The sequence below is a fragment of the Primulina huaijiensis genome, chromosome 16 (genome assembly GCF_012295235.1).
Source record: "Primulina huaijiensis isolate GDHJ02 chromosome 16, ASM1229523v2, whole genome shotgun sequence".
Taxonomy (NCBI): domain Eukaryota; kingdom Viridiplantae; phylum Streptophyta; class Magnoliopsida; order Lamiales; family Gesneriaceae; genus Primulina; species Primulina huaijiensis.
Window position 1 is genome coordinate 18,959,429 of NC_133321.1, and position 23,998 is coordinate 18,983,426.

At 33.3% G+C, this 23,998-nt stretch overlaps 4 protein-coding genes across 4 annotated transcripts; 2 read left to right on the top strand and 2 right to left on the bottom strand.

The window, feature by feature from the left end:
• The first annotated feature begins 1,398 nt into the window (after positions 1-1,398).
• On the top strand, positions 1,399-7,929 carry LOC140961164 (transcriptional regulator STERILE APETALA-like). The gene is made up of 3 exons (XM_073419478.1): positions 1,399-1,629; positions 6,699-7,242; positions 7,355-7,929. Exons 1-3 carry the CDS (start codon positions 1,399-1,401, stop codon positions 7,927-7,929), a joined length of 1,350 nt encoding a protein of 449 aa, XP_073275579.1.
• A 3,527-nt stretch (positions 7,930-11,456) lies between these two features.
• LOC140961793 (probable cinnamyl alcohol dehydrogenase 1) lies at positions 11,457-14,000 on the top strand. The gene is made up of 6 exons (XM_073420492.1): positions 11,457-11,931; positions 12,332-12,445; positions 12,551-12,781; positions 12,872-13,157; positions 13,291-13,441; positions 13,552-14,000. Exons 1-6 carry the CDS (start codon positions 11,846-11,848, stop codon positions 13,746-13,748), a joined length of 1,065 nt encoding a protein of 354 aa, XP_073276593.1. The 5' UTR covers positions 11,457-11,845; the 3' UTR covers positions 13,749-14,000.
• A 1,194-nt stretch (positions 14,001-15,194) lies between these two features.
• On the bottom strand, positions 15,195-17,762 carry LOC140961906 (xyloglucan endotransglucosylase protein 7-like). Its single transcript, XM_073420683.1, has 5 exons — positions 17,581-17,762; positions 17,343-17,395; positions 16,135-16,360; positions 15,805-15,998; positions 15,195-15,706 (listed from the first exon to the last, which is right to left on the bottom strand). Exons 1-5 carry the CDS (start codon positions 17,671-17,673, stop codon positions 15,313-15,315), a joined length of 960 nt encoding a protein of 319 aa, XP_073276784.1. The 5' UTR covers positions 17,674-17,762; the 3' UTR covers positions 15,195-15,312.
• Positions 17,763-20,742: 2,980 nt separating this feature from the next.
• Positions 20,743-21,713, bottom strand: LOC140961112 (xyloglucan endotransglucosylase protein 7-like). The gene is made up of 3 exons (XM_073419416.1): positions 21,516-21,713; positions 21,257-21,450; positions 20,743-21,165 (listed from the first exon to the last, which is right to left on the bottom strand). The coding sequence occupies exons 1-3, from the start codon at positions 21,711-21,713 to the stop codon at positions 20,907-20,909; spliced, it is 651 nt and encodes a 216-aa protein (XP_073275517.1). The 3' UTR covers positions 20,743-20,906.
• Positions 21,714-23,998: the final 2,285 nt, after the last annotated feature.

A 23,998-nucleotide genomic window follows, 5' to 3' on the forward strand; every position in this document is an offset into this window, starting at 1 on the left:
TTTTTTTATAATGGTATATTATACAAATTTTTTTCAAATATAAAATATCTCGTTTTAAAGATTTAAAGTTCAATGCATTAAAATAACCGAATAAAGCTCATGTACACATATTTTGCCATATGTCTATAAATCTCTCTCGATGGGGATAGACTAATAATGCCAATTTTAGATCATTTATTTATTGGATTCTGATGAAACATATAAAAATTATATTCAATAAGTGAGTATAATTTCAGCGATACACATATACATATATTTATAATAAAATTTGGAACGTATAAAAAAACCTACTTACTTTTCATATGTATAATATCTATTTACCTCAATATCTCTAACTTTGAGATTTCTTATAGCAATCATAACTATAGTTCTAAATCGAAATTGATTTTCTTAGCAAGTGTCGCGTGATTGGGAATTCGACATGATTATTTGTTATGTTATATGGAGAAAATTGTATTTTTTTTCTTGTACAATAATCTTATTATGATTTTGGATATTTATGTTAGCAAATCATGTTTTTTGTTTTAAATATTTTGATTTTTGGAATTTGTCAAAAAAACAAAGATACATATCCAAATTTTTTTTCGTATTACATGTATATATTCCAAGATGAAATTTTTTTAATGCATTCGCCGCATTAAAGTTGATTACTTAATCCACCCTAATTTTCTTTCATTCGAATTTACAAAAATAAATATATGTAAGGCAACAGTTAACATGCATAATTTTGTACAATAGCGTGCAAAATGTTAATTAGACATTGACGATCGATAGAACTTTCAAACAATACAACAAAAGTATATAAGAAACATCCCTTACAAATATTCATTTACTATTCATAAATTCGTTTACACTTTCTCGCGGCTGTCCTTCGCTTCCAAGTATTCTACTTTTCAACTCCTTTTGTAGGATGGAGAGTTAAGTGGAAATTAGCATGGCTCCTACTTGGGAGAGATTATGTCATCAACCAAAATCCGCCTATTTTCAGAGACATGATATATGAATTTTTGTGAATTCAAATGTCAATTACTTAAAAAAGTAAAGTTGTTATTGTCGAGGTCATGCTTTTGCACTATAGAAGCAGTTTTTGTTGCAACTTATCGTTCCTTCTACTTCTCCAACTTTACATCTTCCATCTTTTCTCGCCATGCAATTATTTCTTCTGTTAACAAACGACATTTTTATACGAGTGAAAATTTTGATATTACTGGAAGAGAGGCGGTGTAGAACAAAAAAACTTAATTATAACACTAATCTTGATAAACTGAAAATACTAGTTCCCTTTTTTGGGACCCTTGGGTTTGTCTTTTATCTCTCTTTTGTTTGCTTTGGTGTCGTCTCCAAATCTCGGGGTTCCTAGATTCTGTTACACCTTAGTTGTACGTACTTTTCGTCCATATGTCAACATCATCTTCATCTTCTTCTGATGAAGAAGTTGAAGTCGGCGGAGGCGGAGGAGGAGGCGGTGAGTTTGAAGCTGGCCCTTCATCTTCTCGCAGTAGGAGGCGATTCAGCAACGGAATCTGGCCCGAACCATTCATTGAAGCTCTTGCATTTGAAGTAGCCACTGACGCATCAAGAACTGCTGGTCGACTTGCTGCTGCGCACGCTTTCTCCAACATTTTCCAGGTAAGCTGTACGTTTTTTATATATACTTTTATCTTTTTTGGGATTTATATGAGATTAATGATGATTTGAGCTATGTTCAAATCAACTTTATGCGTTACTTTGCGGGATATAACACAGATATCGTATCATTTCATTCTTTGCAACTTTGACCGAATCACGTAGAAAAATTAGAGCTTATACATTGCTACTTACATACATAGATAATCATCTTTTTAGAAAACCCTTATGATAAAGAGATTTGCGTATTGATTTCTCTCTCTTTGTCATTTCATGTGGTACTCGAGCTTAAAAGATTGCCGTTGAAAAAGATCAAAAGATGGTCTACTTTTTAACCAAATCAATATGCAGTACACATTCAACTTTAATTTTGTATCTTAGCTCTCAATGGCAAAACGTGAAACTCTCGTCTCAGTAACCAAAATAATACCACCAATTTTGGACCAACAATTCTCTTCCAAAATCCTTTCATGCAAAAGGGTTATTTTGTTTCCATAGTTTTTTTCTATTTTCTCTGCCTGATTCCTTTCTTGCTCTGTCAAAAATTTATACCCATTCTGCAGATTTTGACAGAGACCCTTGAGCGAAATAGGCCTTTTATTTTCCCCTTCTCAAGTATCAAATCTTGCTATATCTCTCTAAGCACAAAATTATGTTATTACCCTTTGCGTTTTCCGTGTAACTAATATAAATTCCCTCTGTATTTATTCAACTGACAATTTCTTTATTTAATAAAAAATTAAAAAAGTGTCAGATATAGATGGCTACAAACTGAAGTTTTCTTTTTTTCTTGTCTGTTTGTGCAGTTACTGTTCAGTCGTTGATTTTTCTTCTCAGTTATTTTGTGGTCTCTGTCTGCACTTAATGTGGAGTAGGAGCTTATCTTCTTAATCTGATAAGGAAAATTATGTCAGTGTTCTTAGCATGGCAATAATAATAATAATTATAAAGTTGAGGACAACAGTATAAATCTACAGCTTTACGTAACTGGTGGGATAAAATATCTTACTTTGTGTAGTCTACCTGACGACTCCATCTCCACTATTTCTTTTTCTTATACGTATGTTGCAAAATAAAGTATTTAGCGTTTCATCATTCATGGCTCATGAATTAATTACCTAAGATATGCAGTTCTTCGATCCTGTCCTAAAAATAAAAGCGCTGAATTTCCTTTATCAACCTTTCCTTCCAACTATATAATTTAATGTCTATATTTAGTGTTATTAATTCTCTATTTTTTTTATCAATCATCTAGCTCTACCCGTTAAATATAGTATTTATTTTCAGCATTTTTTTATATACTATTAAAACACTTATTGATTAAGAGTAAAATGGAAAATTCCTTAATGAAATTTTTTTGTTTGGTCTTAATCAACATAGGCTTGTTAATATATCTCGTACGGGCGAACTACCAAGAAAATATGGGTTTTGGATCAAAGCACTATCGTTAGGTCATGTGAACACGCAGAACACCAGTAGAGGATCTTGTTCGAAAATATGTATGTAGATGCATGTATATAATTTTCCCTGCTATCTCCCCAATTTTTCTGTGTGAGAGAGGAGAGAGGTGTAGATTGTAATCTTTATTAAAGGGCAGAGGGGAGGGGGTGTCTTGCCTAGCATGGGGCTACAGAATCCATGCAGAGTCAGTAAAGTATATTATGTTATACGTGTCCATATCAAGTGGGAGCATGCTTGCACCAGAATTCTTGGGAGTTGGTATTTTTTTTTTAATTAGGAATGGGTTTCAAAGATTCCAAAAGGAATGATAATAACATAATTTCAATTTTTATTTTTAGGAGAAATGGGCTGTTTAAATGATAAGATTGATCATACGTAAAATAATTCTTTTATTTTAGATTTTTTGATTTTGATCGATATACTAAAAGTTAAGATAATAATGGGTTTTCGAGGGGTATTGGAAAAATATATACTTTCATTTTTATTTTGAGTAACGTATATATTGATGGTAATTTATTTTTAAATAAATTATTCATATTTTATGTCATAGCAATTAGCTATTTTTGGATGCAGTTATGGGATGGCCATTCCATCGTTGTGATATCTCTGTAGTACAATATTTCCGATTCTTTCGTCCTTGTAATAAAATGTCTTACTAAATATTTAAAATTTACATTTTAAAATTATGTTTACACTGTTATTCTTCGATGTGCACCGAATACATTTAAAAAAATATACTCGTATCCTGCATTGAACTAGAACTTGTCTTTAAAATTTATAAACTTCCAAAAAAAATAAACCTCAAAAATATAAAATTTTCACGTACTATAAAAAAGAGTTTGTATTGCATCTGAAAGTCTAACCACAGTAGTGAAACAAACTACTAACTAGCATTAACAAACTAATTTAAACAGCGATATGAAACTTGAAAACCATGTATTTACCTACCATATCAGAGTATGAAGTATTGAACGATATAAAATCCGGTACGTTTTGTACCATAACTGTTAAAAGTAACCAAAGAAAATGAATAAATGAAAGAGATTAAAAAATATAAGATAGTTAATTTGAGTAAAATAATAAAAATAAGACTTCCACTGGTGTAAATCTAATAGGTTCATCAAAAGATTAACATTTTGTATAGATGAAGGCAAATATCGAGTATACATACTTTTAAAGCATTAATCCACCTGCTGAAAGTTGTAAATGAGTCCTTGATGTGTATGGATGAGATCTAGCAGCAAATGGCTGCCGTGATTGTCTGTTATAGATCATTTGAATTCTTGAAACTTAATTGGAGGTGGAGGGGAGGGCCTTTACAACTTGGTCATGAGGTTTTTAGTGTTCTCATGTTCTTTCTGGATTATAACAAAGGGAGGGGTGGAGTGTGTGCGTATAAATAGAAAATATGTGGATTGAGGATGATATTGTTTATTTGGAAATCAGATAAATAAGTTGAAAAGTGGATAATAATTACTGGAATTCCAAAACACGGTTTGGTCGGGTGAAGACAGCCATGTTAAGCTGGTTCTAATTAGACTAAAAGAAGGTAAAATTAGGTATTAAAATATTATTATATTGATTGTTCGTTATATCAATCTGTCTACTTGTTCAGCGTCAATCCCTTGAATATTAATTTGTTAATTAACTTGTTTGTGCATTGTGATTAACTTGGAGCATAAGTTTATGCTTAGTCAATGTATTGTCGGCACAACTTTAGACCATTTGAGACCAATTCCATCACTACAACAAAAATAGCTTTTCGCAGCGCGCAAATTCGCTTTTCGCGGCGCACATTGCACGCTGCAAAGTTGAAAGCTGTTGAAAGTTCAAGATTATCAATACAAACTATTATTCGCGGCGCGCCTGCGCACGCTGTTGATAGTCATAGCATAACCGTCGCTAATTAGCGACGGTTTCAATATTCCGTCGCTAATATTAGCGACGGATTTTATTTTAATTCGGTCGCTAATTAGCGACGGGATTTTTGAAACACCGTCGCATAATCTTGTTATTGCAATAAAAAAAATTACGTTTACAATTTAATAAATCTTAAAAAAACGTACACTATAATAACAATATTCATCTTAACTAACACTTGAAAATTTACTAAAAATTGAAACAAAAAAACGTACCTTAAATCGAAATTTAAAAAAAAATTGAAACAAAAAACCGTACCTTAATTCGAAATTTAAATTGCTTGAGAGAGAAAAATTTTAAGTGTTATGGAGTGTTGTGGTAGAATGTGGTTCGACTGGTTGTATTTAAAGACAATTTGCGACGGTTTTGGTTTTACCGTCGCGTTTAGCAACGGTTTTTTATTAAACCGTCGCTAATGGCGACAGTTGTGAAGTTGTCGCTAATAGCGACTTACGTATCCCGTCGCTATTAGAGACGGTTATAATAGAACCGTCGCTAATTTGAATTTGGCGACGGTTGTATTAAACCGTTTCTAATTTTAGCGACGATTTGACTAAAACTGTGGCTAATTTAGCGACGGTTTAAAAAAAGCCGTCGCTAATATAAATATTGCGTCGGTTTTCCAAAAACCGTCGCTAAATATTAACGGCGTACATTTTTATGCACGCTGTCGTTTATATAATTTTTTAACGGCACACATAAACGCACGCTGCGGATATTACTTATCCGCGGCGTGCTTTAATATCCGCGGCGTGCGTTTTAAGCACGCCGTTGATACTGTCAAGTGCAATAATATCAACAGCGCACATATGAGTGCACGCCGTTAAAAGCAATATTCGCAGCGTGCTTTTAATGCACGCCGTTGATGACGTGCTGTGGAAAATCATTTTTCTTGTAGTGCATGTTTCTGTTCCCAAAGGTTAAGTTGATCATATGTGTACTTTGAAGGAGAAAGTTGACAATATCGTTGTTTAGCTGATGAAAAAATAATATGATTTGGGATCTTTAATCTATACAAAGGATGAGATGATCAGTGCCTCATCCTTACGATTGCTATAGGTCTTTCTTTATGCAGTTGTATAATCACTAACAACTTTTAGTTTGTTGTTGATGTGATTGTTATACATATCTTATATAAAAGAAGAAACAACAATCAAATACATTCCGATATTTTTTTTATCTGTACTCCAAAATGCTCTTGGGGAAGAAAGTGTGGCCGACAACATTTATCTTGGCGTGAGATTACCGACGAAATTGTTGATGTTGTGTTATCACTGTTCTTTCTTGTGTTTTAGTTGTCAATGTCCAGGTCTAATTTTCAATTTCACCTATATCATACCATTCTGACATGAATGTATAAATTATTGCTTCTGGTTGTCTTTCAATCTGATTATCCCCATCAAATATTTTCGGCTTGATTGTGAATATGGAAATCATGCAAAATCATATTATTGCTAGTCCTGGCAGAGACTACATATATTTAATTTCTTGGTTGGGGGTGGGAATGTTTTTTTTTCTGGTTAATTAAACTTGAAATTTACGTGGTGTCTAAGAAGCATTTTCTTGGGTTCATCTTATTTTGTCAAACCAATCTCATTTTTGCACTGCTTTAGCCGGTCTCTTTTGCTCACAAATGGATATGCATTTAATTCAACATGGTTTTGCCAATGTAATGTTCTAAATGCATGCAGGTTTGTTCTACCTGGCGAGCCATATCTCGTTCCGAACTTCTATGGCAGAATCTAACACGCCGTGTTTGGAACATCACCCATCTTATCCGGAACACTTGGCGAGAAGAATACATATATCGCCACCAGACAGCCTGTAACTTCCGCTCACGCAGAAATATATACGCCACCCTTCATTTTGTCCCGACAGATAACAACAACAATGATGATGACGGTCTCTCATGCCGCCGCATGGCTCTTTCTGATCATCACCTTGCTGCTGGATTCGCTGATGGTGCAGTTCACCTATTCCACCTTCCAACCAGGCTCCGCCTCTCTACTTTGTATCCTCAGCATCGCGGTCGGCTTGGCCGTTTCTCTAGTGCTGTATCGGGTATCATTTTATCCGACATTCGCCTTGTCTTTGCTACTCTAGATGGTGACATTCATATGGCTGTCATCAACAGAGTGAATCCTCTACGAAGAGCATATTTGGGTGATGTTGTGAATGACGGCGCTCTAGTCGACTTTACGGGCTGTGACCGATGGTGGGTTGGCCTCTATGCAGGTGTTTAGTAGTTCAAGATTTGTGGCTTTAATGTTTTACTTGAGAACCGATCAGGCTGCCTTGTGAAGTTCCATGTTTCATGTACTTTTTTCATTGTTAGTTCGTTTTCCAGGTGTTCCTGGTCGTGCATTTCACGTCTGGAATAGTGAAACGGAAGAGCTTGTTTTTGTTGGAGGAATCCTAACTGATCCGGAAGCCGTAATGGGGTGGCATCTACTGACTGAACTAACTGATCTTATAGGCCGAATTAGGGTAACAAGCCATCATTTGGCTGTGGCCTGCACGAGCCTAAGGCTAGTAGCATTTGATCTCGAAAACCAAGGGTTGGTTCTACATGACGAAGAATACCGAAGGGGTATCATTGTTGGCTCATTTGACTGCAACGACGACTCAGCTATGATAACTGATAGACGGGGAGCAACTAGAGTACTCCATGTGCCAGATATGATCATGGCATGTCGGTTAAGGGGTGTGTCACAGAGGGAGATCTTGGGTTGCATAAATGGCGGATATGGGCTTACTTGTGCAGGTGGAATCATTAGGGTTTGGGAAATTGAACATGGACATTTCCTGTACAGTTTAAGGGAAGGAATAGGGGTATGCAATGCCCTTATTGCAGATGAAAGATATGTGGCTGCTTGTTCTTCCGATGCCACAATTCATGTTTGGGATTTTGGGGCTCAATAATCTCGATTTTTATCAAGAAAATTCATCTGGGGAAATTATTAGGGTTTTGGTTATTATTATTATTATTATTATTATTATTATTATTATTTTAGTTCATGGTTATTATGTTTGCAGCTCTAAGAGACGTTTCTTGATACTTTAGGGCTTGCGCATCAGTCATTTTCACAACTGTAAAATTATTTGAATTCGATTGGTTGGATGGGGGTGTCTATTTTTTTTAAAAAAAAAAATTTGGAGTTTGATTTAATTTCATGAGAATTGATTTTCACTCTATCAGATGAACTAAAAGACTCACCACCTCGTACAGCTTTTTTTGAACAAATTTATGATTTTATACTATCGTGATAATTGATTTATACATACATAAAGATTAAAGAGTGGAAATAGAATTTTGTTACGTAAGATTTGAGTGGTAGCTGGTTGAAGCACTTTTGGAAATTGTGATTTCATTTAATTTTAAAAGCTTTTATGTAAAAGTAAAAAAAATTTCCCGTCGATTACCATACATACGTTCCCCTGTCGATCCTAATATTTGTTGGGCAAAAAGTGTCAATTATAATGTGGGTTTATATTTTTAAGTTTCGTAATCGAAAGAAATAAATATTTTAAAGACGATATAAATTATAAATGAATAAAAAAATCTCAAAATAATAATAATAAAAAAAACTAGATTTATAGTTTTAGTGTAAAAAATAATAATCAAATATGTATAATCCAGTTGTTTAGTATTTTTTTTATTTGATAACGTAGTCAATTTATTTAATTTTTCATGTGAAATGGTTGATCGAATAAATTTTTTAATGATCTTTACCTTTGAGAAAAACTTTGTTTTGCACTTATTATTGTGATCGTGATAGTCAACAAGATTTTATAAACAATGGGAGTATTTGAGAAACTTTCATTCATTTTCTTCAAGTAATTCACTACATCAATGATTGATTTTGCTTTTTTTTTGTAATGAGCATGCCAATAATGATAACTCCGAAAATAAATCATGTCAATTAATATCAGAACAACTCTTATGAGTCAGAGAATTTTAAAGTTTCTTACAAAATCTTCACAAGTTTCATCATCTGCACGTTGTAACCTCTTCATATTGAATAAAAAACAAAATGCTTCTTCTTCATATTTTTTAAATTGTTCAAATCGAACTTCCTTAGAAGAACGAGCTTGATTGATTTTAAAGATAAAGTAGTTAATTCGAAAATAGTATGCAGTTGACTGTGACATTTTTCATGGTTACTTTCACCAAATTGCTTCTTTCGAACAACACATTTATCTCGAAATACAACTTCAATTTGATATAATCAATAATATCAAGCTCAAGATTGACTAAAAAAAATTTAAAATGCATAAAAAGGAAGCCCAAGTCCTGAAATATCGTCAACATCTAAAAATTGTACCTAAGATTCTTCTACTTTTGTGAAACTTTTTGAATCATTTAAACATTGTAAGACAATGGACATTTGCTCCTTGTTATTGATATGAGCAGTCCAATCTAATATCATTTCTCCTAAAAAAAACGAAAAAGCTATGGTGGCTTCCACCTATTGAATATACAATTTCATCACATACAATTAGTTGATATCATCTCAAAGGTGTTCACACATTGCCCACAGTGGATTGTCCAAGATATTATATATGTGTATATCGGATGAATATCATCAGATTCTTTTTTGCATGCGTTCATGTTAGTTTCTGCCTCAAATAACTATCATTGATCGGATGTTAGAACTTGTTATTGATATTTGCACACATTGATCTGTATGTATTGTTAGTTGTTTGAAAGTTTTAAAATTGAGACTTATACCTGACCCTTCACGCCTGATCATAAACATATAGATCACAAAGTTTATAAGACATTATCGGGTGGTCCATATGACAATCCAACACGTAACTATGAGTGTATGAGATATGATACATGTTACCCCATTGACAATGGTATAATTTTCAAAAATCATATGAATGATTAATGATTAAAAATGTTGCTAGTCATTACACATTTTCATTTTCATTTTCCTAATCAATGTTTTTTTTGTATTAAAATTATAAGTGCAAAAAAAAAAACGTTTTGGTCAATGACCTACACGCTAGGTCGAGTGTTGGTAGGTCCAAACTCCATATGTCTTACACGATATCACATATTGCTACATACAAGAAGTTTCGCATGTTCGAGCTATTCAATTTTAGGATCTATAAATATATTTATTCAACATTATGCTCAAAAATTTGCATTGTGGATTTTTTTAAATCAGAATATCATATTTTTCTTAAACATTTATCAAACTAACGTATTTTTCTAAAACTTATCAATATAACGAGAAATTTTAGTACGCCGGACTAAAAATGTTTTTTTTTACTAGGTTACCCTATCACCCGAAAATACGAGCAAAAAAAATACAAAATTTAAATGTCGGCAAGACAAAAAGAACATATTTTAAGCTTATTGTCTTTGCCTGTAGAGGCAGACAATTAAATTTTGAAAGGTAAATTTTTTTTCCATGATTTCTAATGGTGGGAAAAAATACCGAATTTTCGATATACCGAGATTACCGTACCGAAAAAATGCCGAATTTTCGGTATACCGAAGATTTCGGTACGGTACGATAACAATACCGAATTTTTCGGTACGGTAACGGTATGCAATTTGAAAATTTCGGTATATATCGAAATACCGAAAAAAATATACAAAATTTTTAAAATATTTAATATTTTAAAACAATAAATTTACAAAAAATTTTAAAATGTAAGGTTTTTTTCGGTATAAAACGATATATACCGATACCGTATCTAAATTTCGGTATACCGTATAATTTCGGTATAATCGGTTTGCTAGTTATATGTATCGAAAATTTCGGTACGGTATCGGTATGAATTTTCTTATACCATAATTTTCGATACGGTATAAGATTTTCGATACGATACTGTACGATACGGTATACTACCCCTAATCCCCACAAAAAAATGAATATTAGTTTTTACCTAAAAACTTTTACCTTAAAACATTATTATGAACCTTATTTTTAACCTAAAAATGAAATTGTACAATATATTTTTGTTAATTTGATTGCAATAATGAATCAGAGCCCTTGACCCGCAATATATAGAGACAGTTGATGGGAAAAACCCAGACAAACTCCCCCAAAAGAGACACGTCGGAAATCACCTTGGTCCAACCAAGAAATGCATTCCCATTTTGAACTTCCAACATAGTAACTAATGACCGATTTCATAAATTTTTAAGAATTTCGAAGAAAAGTTTGATTAAAAAAAAACCCAAATGTGGCTAGCTTTGTTTATGATCCTTGACTAAAAGTTCTGCAATATTATGTGTAGCAAGATTTTAAGAAATTAAAATTGTGAGTTATTTCTCCTAATTGTGACTTTTTCCCAATATTATTTTCCCAATTTAGTGTTTTGCGTCACTGCTTACGTAATAGATGGAGCACAGGTAGCACTACTGAGGATTGATGATCCACAAATTACTTTGATTTCTTTTTCCTTTTCTTTGTTTGGGCAGCAAAATTTAGCATATACATTTCATCAAGCGAGATTCTAATTCAAGAATCTTCACTAGTTAATACCCAATATTAACTCCAAAAAGTTTCATAAATCTCTTACTCGATTTCTATTTTTGTGATAAAATTCATATGCAGTGAGTGATGCTTGACCAATGACCGAGTTCTTCTACAATCTTCAACTCTTTTGATTGAATTTCGATCCAGATATTTGTTTGATTTTTATTATTTCAGATTGTAGCAGCCAGTCTTGACTTTTTTTTTTTTTGCATATCAATTTAATGCGCATACTTTCAACTCATGAAAAATAGGTATATATTTGTGTAAACTTTCATTGGTTTCTTTATTCAAAAAAATAATTACAGTCTAAATTCTCAAGTGACCGTCGGAGTCAACAGATGGCTGCCGCTGCAAATGGTGAATGCCTTGGATGGGCCGCCAGAGATCCCTCCGGATTCCTCTCTCCTTATGAATTCAACCGCAGGTACTTCTCTCGTTCTGTATTAAATTAAATTTGCTGCTCTTTTTTTTGTTTTTGCAATTTGGGTGGCGACTGTTCATAGCCATCGATTTGTTCCATCGCTGTATCTTTTCAGATTTTTGTGGTTTTGAAGGGCCCAGAAAAGAATTAACCAACCCACCACTTCGATAAATTTGCCATCGATTTATTTTCAGGTTTCTTGATTTTTTATATGTCGCGCAATTCCAACATATGACTGTCAAGCTCAAATTTTATCGAGCAGAGGTGGTTTCATTATTAATACAAATACAGATAAATATATTAAAACTCTGAGCTTTTCTGACAAAATAATTTGGACCCCTTAATGTTCAAACTTGATTTATGTTTGATAATTTGACATTTGAACCAAATGTTATTCGATCAGGTCTGTTGGAAGTGACGATGTTTCGATAAGCATAATGTACTGTGGAATATGTTATGCTGATGTTATCTGGCCCAGAAACAAACTTGGGACTTCAAAGTATCCTTTAGTTCCTGGGTATGTATATTCATTTTAATGCTCGTCAAATTAGCCAACACTCTTCTTCTAACTATAGAATGAACAATTCTTAGCCATTTGCAATAACTGTGTTTAATTTCATAGGCACGAAATCTCCGGTGTCGTACGAGAGATTGGTACCAATGTTCGACGTTTTAACGTAGGAGACCATGTTGGAGTTGGAACATATGTTAATTCTTGCAGAGAGTGCGAGTACTGTGATGATTACTTAGAAAACTATTGCTCAAAGGGGTCAGTCTACACTTTTGATGGGGTGGATTCCGATGGTACCATAACCAAAGGGGGATATTCTAGCTATATCGTGGTTCACGAAAGGTGGTTGTTAACTTGTTTTTCCTTGAAGAGTGTAAACATGCTAACAGGGAAACTAGATCTTAACTTGGTTTGTTTTTGTTCTTTTTCTAGGTATTGCTTCAATATACCTGAAAAATACCCGCTAGAATTAGCAGCACCATTACTCTGTGCTGGAATAACGGTTTACAGCCCCATGATGAGGCATAACATGAATCAACCAGGCAAATCTTTGGGGGTTATAGGGCTAGGTGGACTTGGCCACCTGGCCGTGAAGTTTGGTAAGGCATTTGGATTAAAAGTAACGGTATTTAGCACGAGTATTTCCAAGAAAGAAGAGTCTTTGAATGTTCTTGGAGCGGATGATTTTGTTATTTCTTCTGATGAAAAGGCAATGGCGGTAAGACTTACTACATTACCCCTTTGAAGCAATCTATTATACTAATTATATTATAAGCCGTGAAAATTTGAAACGGAGATGTTTATTTAAAGTGAGTCTAGTTTTGAAATTCTGATGATGGAGATTGGTGCAGGCTTGGACTAAGTCATTGGACTTCATTATAAACACAGCGTCTGGGGATATCTCGTTCGATTCTTATCTGCAATTGTTGAAGACGACTGGTGTACTTGTGTTGGTGGGATTTCCAAGTGAAGTGAAATTCAGTCCTGCGAACCTCTCTCCAGGTACAAATTAATGCATAAATATGACTATTTCAGGAGACAATTATGATCACACTTAGCCGTTGCTATATATCAGAATCTTATATCGATTTAAAACAAATTATATATTGTAGCTGCGAGGAGCGTTTCGGGAAGTATAACAGGTGGAACCAAGCAAATACAAGAAATGTTGAATTTCTGTGCTACCCACAAAATTTACCCCGACATTGAATTGATACCGATTCAATACGTGAACGAGGCCTTGGAGAGGCTGATTAAGAAAGATGTGAAGTATCGGTTTGTGATCGACGTTGCTAATTCGCTCAAGTAAAATGGAGGAGGGTTTGTCTGTTGGTGTTTTGTGTTTTACATAGAGGAATAAGCATGTGTTCAACATGATCAAAGTAGAATGAATATTATGGGTATTAGAACACTCATTTGCAGCATCTTGTCTTAATGAATGGATATTCATACTTGGTGTTCATCTATATTTTCATGGAAAAAAAATGGCTTGAGTTGCTTCTTGTGTAGTTTCAAGAATTAGTTCTGCCATATCTGAAAAGGAATAAAAATGTGTTTTTTTTTAATGACGCGGGAACTCGCAGCCGCTGGTCTTTTGTTTGCACTTGGTAATTTCTTGGGTTAACGCAGTAATCTGCAAATAGCAAGATAAAGCGAATTGGGAAAACCCTATGTGACAGGATCACTCAAGAAAATCTTAATATGAGTAATCGAACTATGACCATTAGTCAAGTACTCAACTACTTCACTAACTTGGACTCCCTAATCGAATATATGTCCATTGTTTAAGCAATCACTCACTCCACTAACTCAGACATTTTTAGGGACAATAGAAATATTTTTTAGGGACAATAGAAATGTGTTTTTTTATGATGGTGTGACTCACATGCACTACCTTATGCTAACGTAATAGCCTGCAAACTACGTTAGTTAGTTAAATTCTACTGGGCAAACCATTTGCAAAAACATTGTCTGAAAAAGTGTTGGTATGGGCAATTGAACTCGTGAACATTGGTCAAATATTCACCTCCAAGAAAAATGTGTTTTTTTATGATGATGAAACACGCAACCACTAACCTGCAATAAAAACGTGTTTTTTTTATGATGATGAAACCTACAACCACTAAACTTTTGTAGACACCAAATAAATTGCATGATTAATGCAATAAATAATATCACGTTAGTCAAATAAATTGTACTAGATAAATCTTTTGCGGCAACCTCGTCCAAAATAATATTAGTAGATAAAATCAAACTTTTAACCACGTCTACTTACTCTATTTACTCGAAACTCCCATCTGGTCAATAAAAATGTGTATTATTTTGCGTCACGATGTTTTTTTTTTTTTTTTGGGTTCCGTTGTTGATCTATTTATTAAATAAGGCCTTACTTTCTGCGTACTTTTTTTAAAATTTATTAGAAGCTCAAAAGCCATAAATATTCGCTCTTATTTTAAGCATTTTTAAAAATTAACAATAGCTAAATCTAAACCATTTTTGTAATATAAAAATAAAAACCAAGAAAATAAATTTTGATTAGATAATTACTCTACCTAAACATACTAATTGGTATCATCGTAAAAAAATCATATTAAAAAATGACGATGTTGGTGGTGACAATCAAATGTTTTAATATGAAAAAAGAAAACACAATTTGGCCAACAATATTTATTCATTTTCGTCAAAAATACTTATATAATATTTCTCTAGCTATTACACATGCACAACAAAAATATTTTAAAAAAAAAATGCAAAATAGCACCAATTTTAACTTTCATACGTAGATTTAACTTTCCACACACTTGATATGTTATTAATATAATATAATAAATTAATAAATGGTTCGTAGAGCTAAAAAATTATATAAAAAAGAACTAATTAATTTGGCACTCAGGTCCAGTCCCATTAAGGAATCTCCATTTATCCCTGCAAAAATCATATATCATGTAACCCTTTCGCGTCCTCTCCATTCTTGCGCGGCTTCTACCATCCAACTCCATATTCAGCCATGTTTTTGACGAGAAATCGGAGGGATTACACGAAGATCTTCTGGTTTGGTGAGACCAAATGCATGCATCTGCAGAAAAATTGGAGTAGGAAGTAACGAATGGGGCTAGATTCCAGTCGGTTTTAACATTGCCACCCTGCGTAGCCCAATCCTCCGCATTCCAGAGACTCGAATATAATCTCATTGGTCGAGTGGGGAAAGGAACTCCCAGTCCCTCCAAGTTCTTGAATTCCCGTATTGGTACGCCATCCACATAGAGACTACGTAAACACAGAATAATTAAATTAAACAATATCTATACGCAGGCGAATTACAGGAAATCTATGTATCTGAAAAATATGTCTACATGTATAATTACATGATGCATTTGGGATTCCATAAGATGGAATAGGTGTGGAAATCTAGGGTCGGATCAAACCATAGGAAGAATTGTTGCTCTCTTTCACCCTTTCCATGGACGAATATGTTTGTGTGAAGTGTGTATGGATTGCCTGTTGAATTCCCCATGAATTCAATATCTATCTTGTCAGGCTGCTCACCTTCCGATATCAGCTGCAGTTAATTATTTAAATAATTAAAATGGTGAAATTTAAAATTCAACTTATAAGAAATCATGCCCTGTTTTCATGTGAAGAAATTAAGTTGTTTGCATTGATTTTCACCATAGAGATGAATGCATGAATCTTACATAATAAGTGGACACAGTGCCTGCAGCATTTCCGGGGACGAGCTTGATTCTCATGTCGATTTTCCCGAACAAGAACTCTTTCTTGGATTCGAAGCCTGACCCAGAAACATTGTCGAGAGACAGCGTGAGCAACTCACCATCTTCCAGTATCTGAACGTGATTAATACCCCACGTCGCAACGAAGTGTCGATGAAAGGTACCATTTCCCGTTACTATAGTTTGAGAACTGTCACAATTTCATGGCAATCCTAATCAATATTTTCACTAGACTAGACCTTTTTAAATCACTTACAAATATGAAGTAATTGTAGGAATTTTTTTCCCTATTTAAATCATATATTTTTACTGTTAATACGAACCAGGTCAATTTAAATATCCCTGACACCATCTCCTTGACCTTTCTATACCTTAATAACCGTACATATTAAAGATAAGGATCCTAGCAATATTTCAGCACATGCCATTCTATCGTACTATGGCCACCCATAAAATTAAATAGTTGCAGGCTAGTAATGGATCCCTTTCGCCATTATTCGGTCTCCACCTTTCACCAATCCATTCACCACCTTCCAGAAATGAATGTCCATTCATTTCCCTACTTGTGGCACCACTGACTCCTCCACATTATTATTATTATTATTACAACTGTAATATAATATAATGTTAAAATTAATTATTTAATTGAGAAAATTTTAAATTATGAGTACTTTTCTTTTCTCCTTTTCACCTTACAATAAAAAATGATTAGACTTTTTTATGGCTTGACAAAAGGGGAGTCGTAGTTGTTTTAATCACCCAATTAGATTTAACAAAAGGGTACATGAATGCCAACACAACCTCGTTTCATGATTGGATAGTAACTAACCGATTAAAATAAAGATAAGACAGCATTATGTTTAATATAACGTTGATGATGCTCAAACCTTCAACATCAAGCATAGACTCGGAGAAAATCAAGTAGACTTCACATTAATTAATTAACTTTAGAGACTTAAATTTCGAATATATTCATAAAATATGACTATGAGAAGCATAAAAACCATAACAACGCGACTTAATGATCAAGATCTAAGATGGGTTCGTTCCATGACGATAGATTTTGTTTCTAAGAGCTGAAGATGTAGACTCTTCGCCCTCTTCAGTAAGCATATAATATCAATGGCTTTGTTAGTTTGGCAAACGATATATATATATTGACAAGAAAGTACCTTGTGCTCCGTACTCTACTGCGGATCGCATACTGTAAAATAACAATGTCCACCTGCAGAATGTATTGAAATGAAGAAGATGATTTAAACAAGATATCGAAGCTGTAAATGACCAATGTTGCATTCAAATTTAACAGGAGATTTATAAAAGTTTTAGAGAGTAATTCACATAATATTGAAATGCATCGATCCATATGTAAATTAAGTGCATTAAAAGAATATATATATATATCTAAACCTTGAAGATAAAGATGGCAAAAAAGATGATGAAAACCAAATATGGGAGGGATTTCTTTGAATGGGAAGGGTAGGGAAAATTTCTTGGTGGCATAATGGTTGCTTTCTTCAGAGACAACTGAAGAGAAGAAGGCAAGTGGTATTTAATTTCAAGGACTAGTCTCAATTTATCTTTTATTATAAATCAAATAACGCTAAAAATTTATATATATATATATATATATATATATATGTATGTATGTATTGTAATAATTGTTTCTATCAATGCGTTGGATAGCAAATGACAGCCACTCCTTCATAGCCACTGGTCTCATCCATTATGCTCCTGGATTTTTGTGGGGGTTTGTATCTTTTGGAATTACCTCAATTGGATTTGATTTTTGTAACTGTTTTCACCGCAGTGAAAATTAAGTGTCGGTGGAGTCGCAGGAAAGGATTCATACATACGTAGCACCCAAAATACAAGTCGATTCAGGATATATTTATCAGGTTTACCCAAAATTTTTGGGGAAAATAAAACATATATTTAATTTCATATATCCCATGTTTGNAATTATATTTAATTAATTATTTCCTTTCGTCGAATAACTAATTAATATATACATATTTTTCTTCCCTTAAACGATTAATTAATTTCAATAATTTCCGTCTGATTATTTTTAAATTAATTCTTATCCCATAGTTTAAAGGATTAAGACTCTTAGATTGGGTTGATTTAGTCAATCTCAAGAATTCAAATAAATTAGATCTCTTGATATCACATTCAATTTGATATTTATCTCTTGAGTTTGTATATTTTCAATTAATCTCAAGATTTAGATATATTGGGTATCATTATTTTGAATTTGAATTTAATTTAAGTTCGAAATTTAGAATGGATTACATTGAGTTGATTTAGTCAATCTCAAGAATTCAAATAAAATAGATCTCTTGATATCACATTCAATTTAATATTTATCTCTTGAGTTCGTATATTTTCAATTAATCTCAAGATTTAGATATACTGGGTAGCATTATTTTGAATTTGAATTTAATTAAAGTTCGAAATTTAGAATGGATTATATCTCTTTTATCTTCAAGGATTTGAGTTTGTTATTTAATTTTTTTTAACACGATGTTACAAGATCTCACACTTAAAACTACTAACAGCTCGCCACCTATCTCATTTCATCATTCATAATTATCGAAGGTTAATTGAAATCAAGCAAAACTCACTCGGATCTAAACTTATCCAATAATCAGTTTAGTCATCTGATGTAAACTGATGTATTTGAGAATGAATAATGATGTAACTAATAACTTGATAAAAAGTGATTTTATATAATTCAGTTTAGATCCGAGTCAGTATTGTTTGACTAGTCCAGTTTAGGTAAACCAGTTTAGCTTGTAGACATAGCAAGTTACATTCGATTCAGATTACTCAGTTTAACTTATAGATATAGTCAGTTTCATTCGATTCAGATTACTCAGTTTAGATTAGATCAGATTTATATTAAATCATTTGTTAACACCAAAACATAAATATTCCAAAACTTTCAACTCCATTGTTCAAATTCAAATTTGGATAAGAATTTCAAAACTGATAAATCCTGATTTGGTTGGCTAGGATTTAACGAGAATAGTTAATTAAGGTCCAAAATCTTATTAGAGTTGCAATCAGTAATTAATCATTATTATAAATATATATTGGTGATTGTATGCGTAAAGCCGAGTCAAATCATATATAAATCCTTCCATGTTAAAGAAGTGGCCGGAAACGAGTGGTTCGTGGCGATAATTTGAAATTATCGAATGGTTGATTGAATACGAGAAAGAAAAAAGAGCCGGACTGCAACAGGAGTAAACCAGCGAAGACGAAACCTGGGGACGTCGGGTGATTCAGCAAGCCGAGTCAAGAAACAAGTCTCGGATATGTTAAACTCAGATGCCGCCTGTAGCCACTCTTCATCTCTCTCCTCTTCCAAGAAGCAAACCGCCGCTGGGTTTCCTTTGAATGTGGCGTCGGTAAATACATCAACCTGATGCATGAGACATTACTCAAAAAAGTTCGAAACGAAGAAAAGAAGAAGAAACACCAGCCACCACGCAGTATCTGACGGGGATCTTGGCCATGTTGTAATTTCGAGGAAGAACAAGATGCGTGAATGACTGACTACATATATATACCAAGATTCTCGTCGTAACTTTATATTATTTCTTGTCAACCAAGAACTGAATTAAATATAAAAAAAAATAGCTTCTCGTTTTCCTTTTCTTCTTCTCGACGTAGAAATATTTTTCGGGACAACCAAGACTAAAGAATCGTGTGTCTACAACTTGGTGTCGTCTACAGTCATCCAATCGCAGGGCACAAAACCCTCGAAGATGACAGAGATAAGAAAGAAACGGTCGGGTTCCAGCGAACTTCCGAAAATCACGCTTTGCAAGTTTCTCAAAATGGCGAAAGAAGGGTTTTGGTGATTCTTTTCTTGCCATGAATGAATGTATACTATGAAACCAATTATCTTATACATTCATTCATGGCAAGAAAAGAATCACCAAAACCCTTCTTTCGCCATTTTGAGAAACTTGCAAAGCGTGATGTTCGAAAGTTCGCTGGAACCGGACCGTTTCTTTCTTATTTCTGTCATCTTCGAGGGTTTTGTGCCCTGCGATTGGATAACTGTGGATGACACCAAGTTGTAGACACACAACTCTCAGTCTTGGTTGTTCCGAAAAATATTTCTACGTGGAGAAGAAGAAAAAGAAAACGAGAAGCTATTTTTTTTTAATATTTAATTCATTTCTTGGTTGACAAGAAATAATATAAAGTTTTGACGAGAATCTTGGTATATGTAGTCAGTCATTTATTTTCTTCGTTTTGAACTTCTTTGATTAATGTCTTATGCATCAGGTTGATGCATTTACCGACGCCACATTCAAGGGAAACCCAGCGGCGGTTTGCTTCTTGGAAGAAGAGAGAGATGAAGAGTGGCTGCAGGTGGTGGCATCTGAGTTTAACATATCCGAGACTTGTTTCTTGACTCGGCTTGATGAATCATCCGACGTCCCCAGGTTTCGTCTTCGCTGATTCACTCCTATATATACAAAAATTTAATGTCAGCCTATTGCGGATAAGTGATAGAGATGTTATTGGAGATAAGTTATGCATTTTTTTTAAAAGAAAAAACGAAAATTTGAGGATATTTCTATGAACTAATAATAGATTCCTCATTCAGGGCCAGCGCCATCAGTAAACCTCGACTTATCCCAGCAATAATCATATTTCTTATAACTCTTTTGTATTCTCTGCATTCTAACGTCCAGCTCCATGTTTAGCCACGTTTTTTACGAAAAATCGGCCGAATCACAAGAAGAAGTTGCGTCTCTCTGAGACCAAACACAAGCATCCGCAGAAAAATTGTAGAAGGAAGCAGTACTGGATGGGGCTAAATCCCTGTCGGTTCCAACACCACCACCCTGCGTAGTCCCATCTTCTGCATACCCCAGACTCAAATATATTCGCATCGGTTGAGCATTAGGGAATGGAACGCCAAATTCCTCCAAGTTCTTGAAATCTCGTATTGGTATATCATCGACGTAGAATCTAGGATGGAATTAAAGTAAAGATGGGTATATTTTAGATGCTAGACAAATTAGTTTTTGAATTATATATGAATGCGATTGTAGAAAGTTACATTATGCATTTGGGATTCCATACAATGGTGTAGTTGTGGAAGTCTCGGGTCGGGTCAAAACATAGGAAGAGTCTTTGCTCTCTTTCACCCTTTCCTCTGACGAACACATTTGTGTGAAGTGTGTAAGGATCCCCTGTTGAATTCCCCATAATTTCAAGCTCTATCCTGTCATGCTGCTCACCCTCTGATGCCATCTGAAATATATATCATCGTCAAGTGATTATACAATTATTCAATTGTTCTCGAAAAAGTATATTACATAATACGTTGATACTGTTCCTGCGGCATCTGCAGGGGCGAGCTTGATTTTCATGCCGATATTACCAAATAAGAAATCTTCTTTCGATTGAAACCCCATCCCAGAAGTTTTTTCGAGTGAGAGTGCAGGCGTCGTCATCTCGCCATCCTCGAGTATCTTAGAACGGCGATCACCCTCTGTCACAGATTGTGGTATCATGTAAAAACACGATATTTTCAATAATATATATTTAAGAATTTGAAGTAATTTTATTGAGCTAAGGTATAGTATAGTTACCACATTTTCATTTTGGGGGAGTCGTAACAATTATTTAAAACAATAAATTAATATAATATAAAGTATATTTTGTTATTTAGATCCGGGCAAACTTTTTATAGAGAAAAAAAAATGAACCGTACCCCTTCCGCAATTCTGCCATTATATTACATGAACCCTACTTTGCACGGAACATAGCTTATATGGTTAAATGAGGCCTACCGAACGACAAGAAAAGAAAATCACGAGGTACTCTATGTGTTTCACTCTTGCATATTTTGATGAAAATAAATTTGTATTTTGTTTTATGAAACAAATAAATATATAGGTAGTTCTTAGGGTGTGAAAATACAGTTCTAGCAAAAACGTGAATTATTGTCTGTCATAAATATGATAAGATAATATTTGTAAAGATTTGTATGCTGTATTATTCCATATAAATAGGAGATTGATTTCACTGAAAATTGCATATAAGTATAGACTCTTATGAGTTCTCTCCAATCTTCTATAATTTTCTTATGATTTACAATACATTATCAGCCTGCTGTTGTAACCAATTAAGAATGAAGATAAATCTCATTATGTTGATGTTGTAACGGCAAAAATACGTCTCCCAACAACGACAGTCAACAGCAACAAACAACAACAAATATAATATCAAATCACTCAATTTCGGTGATTTATCATCGTTCAACATAATAGTATTATCAATACTAAACAATGGTAACATATGCTCGTACGTCAATAGGTACCTGATAATCAAGTATATATATAAAATCTGACTATTTCTTTGATCCCGAGGTCTGTGACGTATCTAAATAATTAAACAACAATTATCAGATCATTTTCACCGTATCAACACAATCATAACATCCTCAATATATAACATCAAATAGCCCAACAAAAATTAATTCAAGAAAATATAAACTCGATTATAAATTCTTATCATTCATCAATTTAATATTTCGGAATTCACAATACTACCATCAAATACATCATAATCAATTAATTTTAAATAATAAGCTATTTTACAACATTCGTTAAACTACGAAAACTTTATATCAACATGTAGCATATACTTCGTAGACTCAAAATATATAATCAGAATTACTAACAATTGACAAACAACTCTTCAATCTCAATCTAACGATTAAAATCCCTAATTATAAGAAATTAGGAATAATTCAAAATAACATCAATATAATATTCTCTACTTCGTTAAAATCATACATTATTCAACAATCTTCGATTTCTGTATGATTTAACAATTTTTCGGTTTTATTCCAGAAATCGACGAATTTCAAACACCACCAAAAATATAAAATTCATACCTCAAATCGAAGACATCGTGTCAACGATCTCAAAACCGAAGTCGGTTCGTCGATTGGATAAACGATAAGTTGCAAGATCAAAAAAAAAAATCAAAAACCTTATTATTTCTTTTCTCTCTTCTGTCTGCCTTTCTCGATCTATGTCAATAGATAAGCCATAGGGGTATTAAAATCAGACACGACCCACTAACACGACACGATTCAAACAGAAAAAAATCAGATTTGAGTTTGAGATTTTCAGGTTTGGGTCAGATCGGGTTGGACCCGATAGCTGACCCGAAAAAATTGATCGGGTTGGGTTGGGTTCGGGTTGACCCGAGTTAACCCTAAAATTATAATATTTTTCTAAAAAAAATATAATCAATAAATATTGCCTACATTTTTATATATTGTATTTCTGAAAAAATATTTATTGTATATTTATATCGTAAATTTTCATAATTTATTATTTATTTTGAACATTTTTTATTTTCTAAATAATCGTTTATTTGATTTAGTAAATATATTTTATTTTTCTACAATTAGAGTTTCAAATTTATATCATATATATGAGGGAAATATTGTTATTATGTGTTTAAATTAAAATATTATTTTTTTTGAATTTTATTTAACTTTCTTTAAAAAAAATTTTAAAAAAATAAAAATCGGGTTAATCGGGTTGAACTGGTTGATCGGGTTGATTCGGATTCAGGTTCGGGTTGAGTGTTTTTGGGTTGGATCAGGTTCGGTTTGGGTTCGGGTTGAACAATTTTTGAATAGTACTATTGTTCAACCCGACCTAACCCACCCGAATTGACACCCTTAAGATAAGGTGAAATGAAATGAATCCACCGGCTCAATTTGTTTTTAATATTTTAAATTTTTTAATATTAATATAATATAATATAATATAATATA

Coding starts and splice junctions, on each gene's coding strand:
- LOC140961164 (XM_073419478.1), top strand. CDS start 1,399: ATGTCAACATCATCTTCATCTTCTTCTGATGAAGAAGTTGAAGTCGGC. Junction 1,630..6,698: donor CTTTCTCCAACATTTTCCAG/GTAAGCTGTACG, acceptor AAATGCATGCAG/GTTTGTTCTACCTGGCGAGC. Junction 7,243..7,354: donor GTGGGTTGGCCTCTATGCAG/GTGTTTAGTAGT, acceptor TTCGTTTTCCAG/GTGTTCCTGGTCGTGCATTT.
- LOC140961793 (XM_073420492.1), top strand. CDS start 11,846: ATGGCTGCCGCTGCAAATGGTGAATGCCTTGGATGGGCCGCCAGAGAT. Junction 11,932..12,331: donor CCTTATGAATTCAACCGCAG/GTACTTCTCTCG, acceptor TTATTCGATCAG/GTCTGTTGGAAGTGACGATG. Junction 13,442..13,551: donor TCCTGCGAACCTCTCTCCAG/GTACAAATTAAT, acceptor TATATATTGTAG/CTGCGAGGAGCGTTTCGGGA.
- LOC140961906 (XM_073420683.1), bottom strand. CDS start 17,673: ATGCCACCAAGAAATTTTCCCTACCCTTCCCATTCAAAGAAATCCCTC. Junction 17,396..17,580: donor TTGCCATCTTTATCTTCAAG/GTTTAGATATAT, acceptor TACATTCTGCAG/GTGGACATTGTTATTTTACA. Junction 16,361..17,342: donor AGTAGAGTACGGAGCACAAG/GTACTTTCTTGT, acceptor AAATTGTGACAG/TTCTCAAACTATAGTAACGG.
- LOC140961112 (XM_073419416.1), bottom strand. CDS start 21,713: ATGATACCACAATCTGTGACAGAGGGTGATCGCCGTTCTAAGATACTC. Junction 21,451..21,515: donor GAACAGTATCAACGTATTAT/GTAATATACTTT, acceptor TATATATTTCAG/ATGGCATCAGAGGGTGAGCA. Junction 21,166..21,256: donor TGGAATCCCAAATGCATAAT/GTAACTTTCTAC, acceptor ATTCCATCCTAG/ATTCTACGTCGATGATATAC.